This window comes from Rhipicephalus microplus, chromosome X, assembly GCF_043290135.1.
Source record: "Rhipicephalus microplus isolate Deutch F79 chromosome X, USDA_Rmic, whole genome shotgun sequence".
Classification (NCBI taxonomy): Eukaryota; Metazoa; Arthropoda; class Arachnida; order Ixodida; family Ixodidae; genus Rhipicephalus; species Rhipicephalus microplus.
Genome location: NC_134710.1, coordinates 309312038 through 309324642, shown reverse-complemented (window position 1 = coordinate 309324642; position 12605 = coordinate 309312038). Strand labels below are relative to the sequence as shown.

The window sequence follows — 12605 nt, the reverse complement described above, 5'->3', positions numbered from 1 at the left end:
CCGAATACTCTACATAACATTTTTTACACTTTCCTTGGCTTCATTACGATGTGTCTAACAACAAAACAAGCCACCGATCCATTTCCCTTCTCTTTTTTTTTTTCTGACATCTAAATAATTGCATGATAACAAAATCACACTACACAGTTCCTGCCAGCAGTGGGTTATTTTTTTGTCCAGTTTACTTTCTCAACATTTATATCATAATTATCATACATTACACCTCCTATACAACAGCTCATTAAAGGGCCAGCCAAGAGCCCCAAGGTCGGAAAATTATGAAGAGAAATGTCCGCACTTTTGCTATGTCAACATACTGCCAACAAAACTTTGCAAATACGAGTATAATAAGAGAACATCCATTTCAGCAGGTTTCAAATTTTTGCACAACCATGCCACCCTTCTCTGCTATAGGAAGAAGAAAGGCACAGCCCATCGTCACGACTCCGCCCGCTTTTGCAACGTGACACGTCAGTGATACGTCACCAGCGTGCAGCCAACGAATGAGCACGGCATCCCTGACATGAGCACGTGCCATAGCGGCGCGGAGAGAAAGTGCAGTTGAAAGAGCACCCCTCCCCTAGCAGCAAAATAGCGAGACACCTCTTTATCCAGTAGGGTATCGTTCTGACAATACTGCTTCTCCCGGGGCGTCTCAGGCTCTACAAAATAGCGAGACACCTCTTTATCCAGTAGGGTATCGTTCTGACAATACTGCTTCTCCCGGGGCGTCTCAGGCTCTACAAAACGCAGAGGGAAAATGAAAATGCAGACTGCCTCGCCGAAACTGCATCGCCGCAGGGCCAGGACACCATTTTGTAGGGCAAAGAATCAATCCACGAGCTCAGTGGAAAGTGAATTTGCCCATGGGCAAGCTTTTGTCACTGTGCCCATTACGAGGAGGATCGGTCAAGCAAAGGAAACAGGCACCGGATTGTTTTTTGAAATGGAAAGTCTGCGAGGCACGCAGCACTGTAATATTCAAAAAATGTGATTTCCACAGCCTACTGTACGAGTTTGCGACTTTGTGGCGGTGTAAAAAAAAAAGTCGTAGCCTGTTTACTGGCCCCTTAAAACTCCCAGGTTTAAATACAAGAAACGTACACAATAAAGAGCCATGGGTGACGACCGCTGCTGTAGCCGAATCAGCAGACCACTGGACACACAATTTAAAGGTTGCAGGTTCAGTCCCAGCCAGCAGCAAGTTATGTTTTCGTCCATTTTATGTCACTGATATTTATATCATATTTACTAAAAATAACATTCCCTATACTTTCCTTGGTATTACTGTCTGTTAGTTCTCAACAATACGTAGCCAGCAAAATGTTTTTGTTTTTTGTCCATTAAGAGCCAAAATTCAAATTTAGTAAGTACACCGGAAGACGAAGACATGAAGCAATTAACAGTAGTTCAAGAAGGCCATTTTTAACAAGTCTACTTTCTAAAATTTTTTATCCAGATAAGACGTCCAAGGCTTGACAACTGTTCAACCTTCAACACTAGCCTTTAATGTTACTGAAATAGTATGCGTGTATATGCAGACATGCCGCCTCAGCAACTTTTAGTACAACGAAACAGCAACGGGGCCCGCCTGTAGGTGTGAGCAAAAATGCAAACCACGAGAAATAGCATAAGCTCTTCCAGAAATTCTGTCCCTCAGCACATTCACCGGCTCACACTAGTTCCATACTAGTTCACTACGAATTTTCTGTGCTATTGGAGAAGGCAATAGCATAGAAATGGCACTAGCAACAATATTCTATCTTATACACAGTTGTCTATTTTGCACCAGTTTATTTTACAATTAATCACTTGACGAACTCAGCTCAGAGAAAAAAGTGAAAGTTATTTAGCAACTAAAAAAAAATGAGAGAGAAACAAAAAAACTTGTTTTGTTGCTTCTCTTTCATCAATGCAAGAATGGATCAACATTCACCCAAACCTATACTAAATCACTTTGCACTTGAGCATCTCAAACTTAGCTAATGAAGAACATTTCATAGAATACAAACATACAGCAAGTGAGCCAGAGATGAAAGAAAAAGCCAGCTTGCATTGATTACATTCTGTATTACCAGTTTTCCCAATGCAGTTATTATTCTCCATTTCCTTTCATTCATACTCCCCTTAGAATGGCATAAAACAGAAAATTTTATGAGAGAAGCCGGCAGCCTCTGAGTGCTTTGAGAGGTGGGAATGAAATTAGCCCTGCAAACATTGCTTTTCATTTTGCTATAACCCTGGCATGCACCTACATCGTGTCTGATGGCTACAAGTCAGCTACAGATCGTAATGCATTTATTTCATTCGGTTCACGCATCCATTCAGATTTTCTGGTTTACCAATGCAAGTGAACAATGTCAGTGAACTCATAACGAAAATGTTCTGCATGGTAAAACTGTGTTCTAAGTCAAAGAATAACCCCAACCTCACCAAAACATCATTACAGAGTATACGAGCAAGCCGCATTTAAATGAATGCAACTTTTTTTCATAATGTTCTGAACTTTGGCAAGGGTGCAGAACATGCTCCAACAACAAGCATCGCAGTTTTCCAGTGATTATTTCCGCTTGATCATGTGTCACTATCATTATGCATTTCACAGCCAATTGTTCTCGCTGATAACGCAGCCGTAGCACTGTTCTGCTTATAGTTGACTCTGTAAGACCAAAGTGAAACGTCTAATTGGCTGAGGAGGTACAGATAAGCCAATACGTATTTTTCTTTCTGCATTTTTCCTTGATGCTGGCCCCTCACAGAGAGCCTATTTGCGGGCACTGCTTCCTGAAGTGCTCCTAGTCTAGTCACGTGTAAATTTTTCGATTCTGCGAGCTTTCTTTACCAACAGAAAATAAGCACACAATTAATACATTGTTGAAAATTGTAAAATTATATGTCATTTGAACACGCCTACATACATATCATTGATATTTTGATAATTGGATTAATAACTTCTGAATTGCCCCGCCGCGGTGGTCTAGTGGCTAAGGTAGTGGCCGCGACCTGCGGGCTGCTGACCCGCAGGTCGCGGAATCGAATCCTGGCTGCGGCAGCTGCATTTCCGATGGAGGCGGAAACGCTGCGCGCCCGTGTTCTCAGATTTGGGTGCACGTGAAAGAACCCCAAGTGGTCTAAATTTTCGGAGCCCTCCACTACAGGGTCTCTAATAATCATATGGTGGCTTTGGGACGTTAAACCCCACATATCAATCAAAACCTTCTGAATTGCAAAGATAATTATGACTAATCAATGAAAAAAATAATAACAAAAAATTAATGGCTACTCCACTGTACTGGGAAATATGTGTACATGATTGCTTCGCGTAACCCACTTCCCGTTTTTAAAAGCTGGTTGCTTCATAGTTGGGTCACCCAGTATACTCGGGGACGGATCCAGCTACTCATTTTACAGGGAGGCAGTCGCTTAAAATATCACTGGAAAGTGGGCGTGGTCATTACTTTTTTTTTTTTACTAGCACGAAAACCCTGCAATGGCATAAATACTACTAACGTGTGCTCACAGTGGTCCTACTCATTTGTCTTAACTGGTGATAGCTGGTAGACAGCAAGCACTGAAGAGAGGGAAAGGGGGTGCTGAGAGGCTATGGGAGGGGCATGATCGCCATTACTGCCCCCCTTCTGGATCCGCCACTGTGTATACTTGACTTAAAAGTCGGATCAAACAAGCATAAAAGAAATTAGGTGAGAGATAGGACCATGAACTTTTTTATTCTTTCTAAGGCAACACATTATAAGCACAGATTGGCGAACTCACCTATGAGTCGACTCACTTGGACTAAGATCGAACCGTGAGCCTGAGCGAGGAAAATTTTGGTGAGTTTGAGTGAGCCCTACACATAAATGCATTTCTTGAGTGAGCTCTACACTTTTTTGCTGATCTATGGTTTTATTTATTCAACTTCAGCATTACCATCCGCCTCATGTTGGCTAACATTTACACTCACACCGACTTGCACATACTTTAAATCGAAGTTGTGAGCTATGCAGAAGGGGGCACCATGACCTCACACACTCCTGGAAACTGTTTCCTGAGAATTCTTGATAAAAATATTTCATCCATTCATTCATTCATTCATTCATTTTATTACCTCAAAGGTTACAGTCGGAATATTACATAAGAGAGTGGGTGATAGAAGGGCTATTGATATAAGGGTAGTTATGATGGGATGGTTTTATTGAGCCACTTGAATGCTTGGGTGTATACGCTATTTCCTGTGGGTCATCTCTTTCAATAAAAATCTGCATACTGGATCGAATTGTAACCACTGATATATCATATTTGAAGGTACGAGATCAAAAGACACCAGGTAGAGCACTACTTGTGCAAGAAAGAGATGTTAAAGGGGTGCTGACACAAAATTTCATGGCCGAGATAGCCTACAGGATCGATTCCCATGAACATGTGTATATCATCTGCAAAATATCAACAGCGATTACAGCTTGAAGGGTATTTCACAGCAATTACGAAGTTAAAATTTAGAAGTTCTCGACACCATCAGAAAGGACCCCATGGGGATGCCCCCCTTACTGAGAGGGTCCCCATGATGTCAAGCATCACACCACCACGCTCCACTCAATAAAACAATTTATGATGATGTCATAGCCACCATTTTTTTTTCGGCGTGTTTGCTCCAGCTGTCTACGCTTCTTGGCGGTTGGTCGCCAGTGTGAGGCCATAGCGCACACGTTGAAATTTTTGTGTTTGGCGACACGGCAGTCCCATTTCCTATTCCAAAAAAACTTCTTGATTCGGAGCGTGCGAAAGTGCTTCAAAGTTCTGTGCGCTGATGTGGTCGAGATCTGCCCATGCAAGGCGGTGATAGTTGCACCCAACAACTTGTCATTTTTGGAGCTCTCCCAAACCAAACCTAATTTGGTCGATAATGAGGAACCTGTAGTTATTTACATATTGCATGATGTGGCAAATGATGTTCTGTGTTATGACTAACAGGCCCCCAGCAACACAATGCAGTAAAAAAATGCGCGGCCAAAATTATTGTGCCAGTACACCTTTAAAGAGCATTGACAATGCTTGAAGAAGCCAGTTGTACCCTGAAAGACTGATAAATCAGCTCACTCAGACTGAGACTCAGCTTTAATTAAGAAGTTCAGTGATTCTGAGTCTGAGTGAGTTTGATTGAGGAAAAGTTTGCCGAGTCAGAGTCCGAGGGAGTCCCAAGGGCACTATATGTCAACGCGATAGCGTTAAAGAGCTTGTTCAGGAGCCCTGCGCGTTAAAGAGCCCTGTGCTCATAGAGGATCACCGTCTTCGACTGTTGGATGAGCAGCCTACTGCCATCCCAGTCTCTCCCATTCCGCGAAACGTCCATGCTCAGCACAACATAGGCAGGCGCAGAGCTAGGGCCATCACGCTTCTGAAGAGCATAACGAACAATCCTAATTCAGTGTATTTTGTCGGTGCTGTTCAGTATGGTCGTTCAGCTAGCAGGGTTCGTACAGGTTTCCAAAGCAAAAATTCAAGGATATTCAACGACTTTCCAGGACCTGTTGCAAATTTTTTAAGGACTCAAAGCAGCATGCTAAGTTGAAATTTTTCACTTCGAAATTTTCAAAAATGACCAATTTTAGCACTTACAATAAATATATAGATATCACAAGTATAAAAAAAGAGCATAGTCAACTTCTCGCACCCTTTCTTACACTCTCCATAGGGAGAGGGCACGATGCCATGTCGGAAAGTTGCACGCTGATGAGCTTCAAGGTGCATGTGTATACAGGCCTTGAAGGGGTCGTGCCACAATGTTTGTGGCTTGCGCGCTCTTTGCTGCAAGCTTAATATATAGCTCCAATAAGCACGACACACACACCGAGATTCATTCATTCTCGCTATATAATTTGTCGTCTTTTTGATATGGACAATTTTGAGTTCCTGTTTGTGGGGACTGAGTTGGGCCCGTAGCAGTGTAGCTGACTTGGTCATTTGATCACAAAGCGTTGCACGCATCATGCTGAGTATCGTCAGCTCTTGCACACAAGTGGCACACAAGCAGCTGCAAAACAAACTCGCCGCTATCTGCAGCAGCCCCGATGCTTTGCCGGTAAGTAAGGGGTGGAAGTCCGAAGGTCACTCACCTGACTACAGATCTGGTGTGACATCACTAGAACTTTCGTTGCCCTTCCTATAGGGCTACGTCAGTGTTGAACGTGCTCACAAAGGGCCTCGATTAGGAGAATGAGCATTTAGGTACACTTGGGAAGTGACTTAAAATATATTCTTAAACCCACACGGTGCTTGCTACCGCCTTGAAATTTGATGGCACCACCCCATCAAGAGTGTCAGCTTGTACACAGTTGACACTCACAGCATGTTGCTCAACAACTAAGAAGTAACAAATGTGACAGTGGTTAATTTACACTCATCCTGTGGATCCATGTGTGTTCTTTTCTAGCCCCTTTCTTGGTTTGTTTAAGCAGCATGCTTCCAGTATCGAGCTGTGAGAGTCATTCACCAGCACTCGTCCTGTGTGCTTTTTTTTTTTCATGCATCCTTCATACTTATATATGGGGTTGCTTGCCCTTCTTCGTGTGACATTCTAATTTCTTGCCATCACATTCCCTGCTTCACCCCCACCACAAACAAACTTTTTTTAGAAGCACTTTTGCAAAATGGGATCATGTGCACCCACACTGCATCACTGCTTCAGAAATGAGGAGTTTGACAAGTTGACACACCTATGTACCACATTTAAGAGGTCGCGATGTCGATATGAGAGTGTACTACTCAGCGAATTCGAGGATTTTCAAGAATGGCAAGAAATTCCAGGACATTTAAGGGCCTTGAAAACACAATTTTCGAATTCAAGGGTTTTCAAGGATTTCAAGGATTTGTACGAACCCTGGCTAGGTTTTCAGTTACTTCCATCAATCAAGCGGGTACTATTACCAATGCTGCGTCAGTTAGAGACTCCACTCCCTCAAGAGCTGTCATGCAAGGTTCTTTTAGATGTTTAGTAAGAAGAGCTCTCTAAGGTTTAAACCTACGAGCAACTTAACGAAGGGACAAAGACGTTTGTACCAAAACTCAAACAAGAAGTTTAATTGAAAAGTAAAAAGACAAAAATCCCCCATAAAATGAAACAACTAATAAACAGTTAACTGGACACTGCAAAATCCATCAATCAACACTCAACAAAGAAGTTCAAAGTGTTCAATTGAATCTAACGTCCGAATGGGGTTGAGCGGTGGATTAGGGCAAGATATCTGTTCGGTCTCACCCACACGCTGAATTCGGCGACGATGAGCAAACCGGAACGCGGTGATTCTGGCTTCAGGATGTGGGCAGGATGGGGATGAAAGAATGCTGGCTGTTGACGACACGTCGAGAAACCAGACCGGAACGTGGTGGCTTTGGCTTTAGGAGTGTGGACCCGTCGATTACGAGAGAACGCAGGCTGGTGGCGACGCGTCAGGGAACCAGGGTCAACCTGGCCAAGCAGCTGGGCGCACAGCTCGGGCCCGTAGCCCGACGGCTGTTGCTCACCTGTTGGAACCAAAGTCCGCAGGCCCTGGGTAGGAGTTCAAGACTGGATGGCCACGGTTCTCTCGAGCAGGAACACGACGGCAGGAGGCCCCGGCCGGTTGAAGTCCTACAGGCTCGGGCCCGACGCCCGACAACCCATCTTCAGCGCCAGTCCGGTGACGACATTCCACTTGCCCACGTCTTCTTCGAACTCCCCTTGATCTGCTCTGCTCAGGCTTCTGCTTCCGCTCTGGCCCACTTGTCTCGTCCCGATTGGAGATTCTGTACTTTCTTGGTACCCAGCCATTGGGCCTTGAAATCTCCGTGGTCTATGATCACTGGTTACCTTATCCTTTATTTTGTTCACGGGGTGCCGCGCGTCCTTGTGCATGCGACGTCTTCACTGCCGTCGTCATCGTCGTTGTCTAGGCAGCACCGCGCATGCACTCTCTCCTCTTCTGTTTTTGTGATGCGCACTTTCCAAAGGCGCGCACTTTGAACGTGCACTCCACTCATCACAAGAGCCTAACAGTTGGCTGTAGCCCTTAACCTTTTGCATAACAGTAGATTGCAAGTCTTCACCGACTCAAGATCAGTGGTCAGGGCTTTTGTTTCTGGTTTTGTCTGTGCTGAAGTATTTAAACTACTTGAAAATAGGACACTTTCTCCCCATACCATTACCTGGTTTCCTGCACATCTCAAACCCCTACTGGACTCTCTAGTAAACCTGAATGACACTGTTCACACCCGGGCGCACGCACTAACCCTTCATGCTGGGGAGGACGTAGGTTCGCAGGTTGGCAGTGTGATGTTTAGGGACGCTTTACTTACCTTCAGTGAAGTGGCTAAACACTACCATTTGAGTAGGCGGTCATTTGCTCCTCCGCACATCAAGTTATCTAGTCCTCAGGCCATCACGTTTAGAATGCTTCAGACCAGGTCCTATCCAAGTCTATCTTTCCTCAGCATGGCCTCCTTATAGGCTTTTGACTCTACTTGTCCTGATTATGGTGAGGTTAGTGACTTCGAGCATATTCTCTGGCGGTTCCCCTTGTTACGGGCCCCACGTCGGCTCACAGAAAAGGATCGAGACTCTGCCTTACGAAGTCCAGAGTTACTACTACAACTACGGGCTGTCCAGAGAGCCCACGACGCTGCGGTGAGGCTAGGCCTCCCCTTCTCAGTAGCCAATAAAGTTCTGTGTCTGTCTGTCTGTCAGTCCGCATTTGAGTGAGGATCGAACTTTGGCCGTTTGTGTGAGAAACAGGTGTTCTACCACACAGCCACGTGTCTGTTTGAAAAGACAGTGAAAATAACTATCATGCTTTACAAACACATGCATCCTGTATACAGGCTTCACAATACAACATGTAATATAGGAGTTATATTGCATGGTACAAGCGTACATTGCCATTGGGCGTGAAAACATGTGATTACGATAACTACTTCCTGGTTTAAAACCAGCCACCCATTACACAAGACACACATGTTACAGTGTGTATTCCCTTAAGACTATGTAGTGGGTGCATAAGCAAGTGCGCAAACATTTTACACGCAGAACTGCTCATGGTTCAAAGCATGCTACCCATTACACAGAATGCACCCATATGTGAAAGCTTCACTGACACAAGCCACTTTCAACTTTATCCATTAAATTCTAATAATCCACACTTCAAACTTTCGGAGTAACAATACACAATCAAAAGCATGCATTAAGCGGTTGAGATGCGCACTAGAGACAGAAAATCGCTATCGTGTTCAAATCTTAAAGGCGAAGCTTTAAGGGTCGCTCGATTTTTTTTTCATGAGTGAATCTGCGTGAGCTCCCCAGTTTTTGCCGACCTATGATTATAAGTAACATTGAATAACACCTTCCTTAAACTCAGAAGAGAAGCCCCTTTAATTCTAAATGTTTTTATAGTTTCCCAAGAGCTCACCGTTCAGCGCCATTGTTGCGACGTGATGCTGTCCAAACATTCCAACATGATGACACGAGATGAAATGAGCCTAGGTGCTACTTGTCAACCATTATGCTGCTGGGTAGAAATCATGAAAATACAAGTGTCAGTCATCATTAACCCCAACATTCAGCCAACATAAAAGCGGTTCCAGCAAACACTACCCGTCGTGCAAAAGAAGCAAACAAGCAAAAAAAAAAAAGACTTGGCATTTACTAATAGCATTTTTTAACGAAACGTGAAATAAGACACTTAACAATCCTTTAACTGGATTCATCAGCAACATGTGCTTTAGTTTCACTGAAATAAAATATTTTTATTTTTTATATGGCTAATCTTTTTATAACTGGTAACCATTCTATACCTATTCTTTTTGATTTTGAGTCTTTCATAATCCAAGCGATGCTTCTCCTGTGGCCAATCACCAGGATAAGCCAGTCCCATTTTATTTAAAGACAACAGGCATTTCGTAACTCCTTTGGGGTAGATGGCACTGCATAGCATAGGTAGGCCCCTAAATCTTGCGCGCACCTAAGCCTCAGTACACGAGCCTCTGGCATTTCACCTCCATCAAAACGTAGCCACAGTAGATTGGGTTCAATGCCGCGACCTACGGTTTATCAGTGAATCACCATAACCACTAGACCACCACGGCAGGTTGTAGAGCTTACTCTTCTCAAACAATGACAATCGAGGAGCAAACAAAGCGTACATATAAGCACTTCTACGGAAGGCAGTTCCTGTCCTGATGAAAACTCAGGTAGCGGCCCCAGCTACATTGCCTGTTCTTCGCATTACTTCCCCAGTTGCTTGTAACAGGTACTATCTTCCATGAGAAAAAAAAAGCAAGAAAGAATAAAGAAAACCTTACTAAAATAACAAATCAATGAATACTAGAATAGAGGTACAACAGAAGGACTCTAAGCCAAACAGATGAAACAAGAATGTCCTATGATTACATTCCTGAATGAAACCACACAGGACTAAGCATTAAATGGCCCCGAAACCCCCTCCGAACATGTTTTGACATTTGAAGTAAACATGAGCATGAAATTCAGAATGCCATCCTCATCAACACTGCCAAACGTGGCAGCAGTAAGAAGTGCGGGAGGCCACAAAATCTAAAAACAAACCCTTGCACCTTTAAAAGTCTTTCAGTTTACCCAGTGTTGCTCATGACATCAGCCCACATATCCGATCTCAGCATCCACAAGGACCTGTTTGTTTGCAGCAGATGTACACATTCTCTGCTGTTCCTCCTCGCCCGGCAAGGAGGCACACTATGCGACAAGGAGAGACAAGGGAATGAATGGAGTGTAGTGAAGGAAAGGTCGAAACGAACCAGGGTCACACGATCTTCAAAACACTAGAACTCCGCTACTATGGAACCATTTAAAAATATTCTCACAGCTACGTGATCGATGTAGAATATAACACAACTATAACACCTTAACTAAAATTCGACTTCAGTGTGGTTTCGGGGCCCTTGAAGCTCATTTAGCAGTAATTGTGCATATTACAGACGCTCAACTACTCCCAGCCACTCGAAATAAATAATTAATGAATGTAAACAGACACTGAAAGCTAACATCCCATGCTTACTTCAAGAAAGTCTTACTCTTTTTAAGTTGTGTAATGGCAGCTCATAATAAAAGCCACTGAAGGGGAATGCTAAGCTGCACAGCCAAATTATAGTCACAAAGTTACACAAGCAACAGTTCAACCCATAAGCAATACAAGCCTTGGGAAGCCAAAAATGTGCAAAAATAGAGTACTGTCTCTATATTTCTATGCCAGATTGTTGCCCGGTGACAAAATTTGGCAATGTCCATATGAGTATAGCTAACAGCATATCAATGAACACAGTGCCTAATTGGGTCTCGTTAGCATAGGTGGCAATTTCAGCAGTGTCCCATGGTGAGCTTCAGATGGCAATCAAACCTGATAAGGATTAAGTTCCTCAATCATGATCGATTCCCTTCCACAGCTTGTCCAAAAGTGCCTACAGTGACCTAGAAATTCACTCTGGCCTAGGACTTTATAATGAGTAAGTGCCCATGTGACACAGGTATAACCTTATAAGAAGAAAGGACTGCAGCCATGTTTAGTTTTTAATTTTAAAAAACTGGCCCTACACTGTACCCTGTACAGAAAAAAGAAGGCTCAAGCCTAGAATTTTCATGAAACTGGCCCATACATGTGAAATGATGCATTTTTTTATCTGTTATCTGCAATGTAATGGTGGCATAGCTTGTGCACGAAATTCACCAATTTTTAAATTTTTTTTTTCTCATACTCAATTGCCTGCCTCTAAGTTTTTCTTTAAGAAGTGATTATATATTAGTCTTTTCTCATGGCACCTTCAGTTGCAAGACGTTCGCATGCCTCAAACCGTATCTTCAAAGAATAGTGGTTCAATTGTGAAAACATGTCACCTATTAATTCAGACTAAGCATGCGGGAGCTCTTTGCATTACCACCATTTTCTACACATAAGCAGACCACTGTTACTTAACCTCTTATTATGAACAACAATATGTTCAAATGACAAGCTATGCCATTGGCAACGAAATGAATTTTTCATCACTCGAAACAGCCCATACAATGCACTCAAGCTAACCACTGCACACAAAATCTCAAAGGGCCAGTCAATAGGTTTTTTTTAGAACTTCCATATAAGCTCATTAATTTGTTCAGAAAGCTGCAGCCATCATATTTTGTGAACATTACAGCAATGCATGCAGAAAAACTGCTCCATTCTGAAAAACAATTTTTGCACCCCCTTTCCTGTGCCTGGCCAGCCCTCTTTGCCTATGCAATGTCTTGTCCATGGGCACCATTACGTAGCATCTTAGCCCTGCGGTGATGCAGTTTTGGCAGCGCCGTGTGCATTTATACTTTCTGGCGATGCCTTCTGCCATTACAGTAGCTCCAAAATGGCAGAGGGCTAACAGGAGAAATGGTATTGCCTCCGAGATCAAGATGGGTCTTGCGGCTTTACTGTTAGAGGAGGGCGCACATACAGGGCATATTTGTGTACCTTGTCAGTGCCTTTCACCATACTGTTTCAACATGTAGAGCAAAATGTAGAGGAAGTCTAGCTCAGATGGTGCCTATCTGCCAAAGACGATGTGTTCCATTGCCAAAG

General features: G+C 43.4%; 1 protein-coding gene across 2 annotated transcripts in view; it reads right to left on the bottom strand.

The window, feature by feature from the left end:
* The window catches only part of LOC119161327 (protein spitz), a 153617-nt gene that overhangs the window by 139287 nt on the left and 1725 nt on the right, over positions 1–12605 (bottom strand). The window contains exon 2 of one of the 2 annotated variants that reach the window (XM_037413738.2): positions 9438–9533. In XM_037413738.2, coding sequence (XP_037269635.1) covers positions 9438–9477 — 40 coding nt within the window. In that variant the 5' untranslated portion in view covers positions 9478–9533. Of the gene's footprint in view, positions 1–9437; positions 9537–12605 lie in introns of both variants that reach the window. The other variant, XM_037413737.2, reaches the window with a different exon arrangement.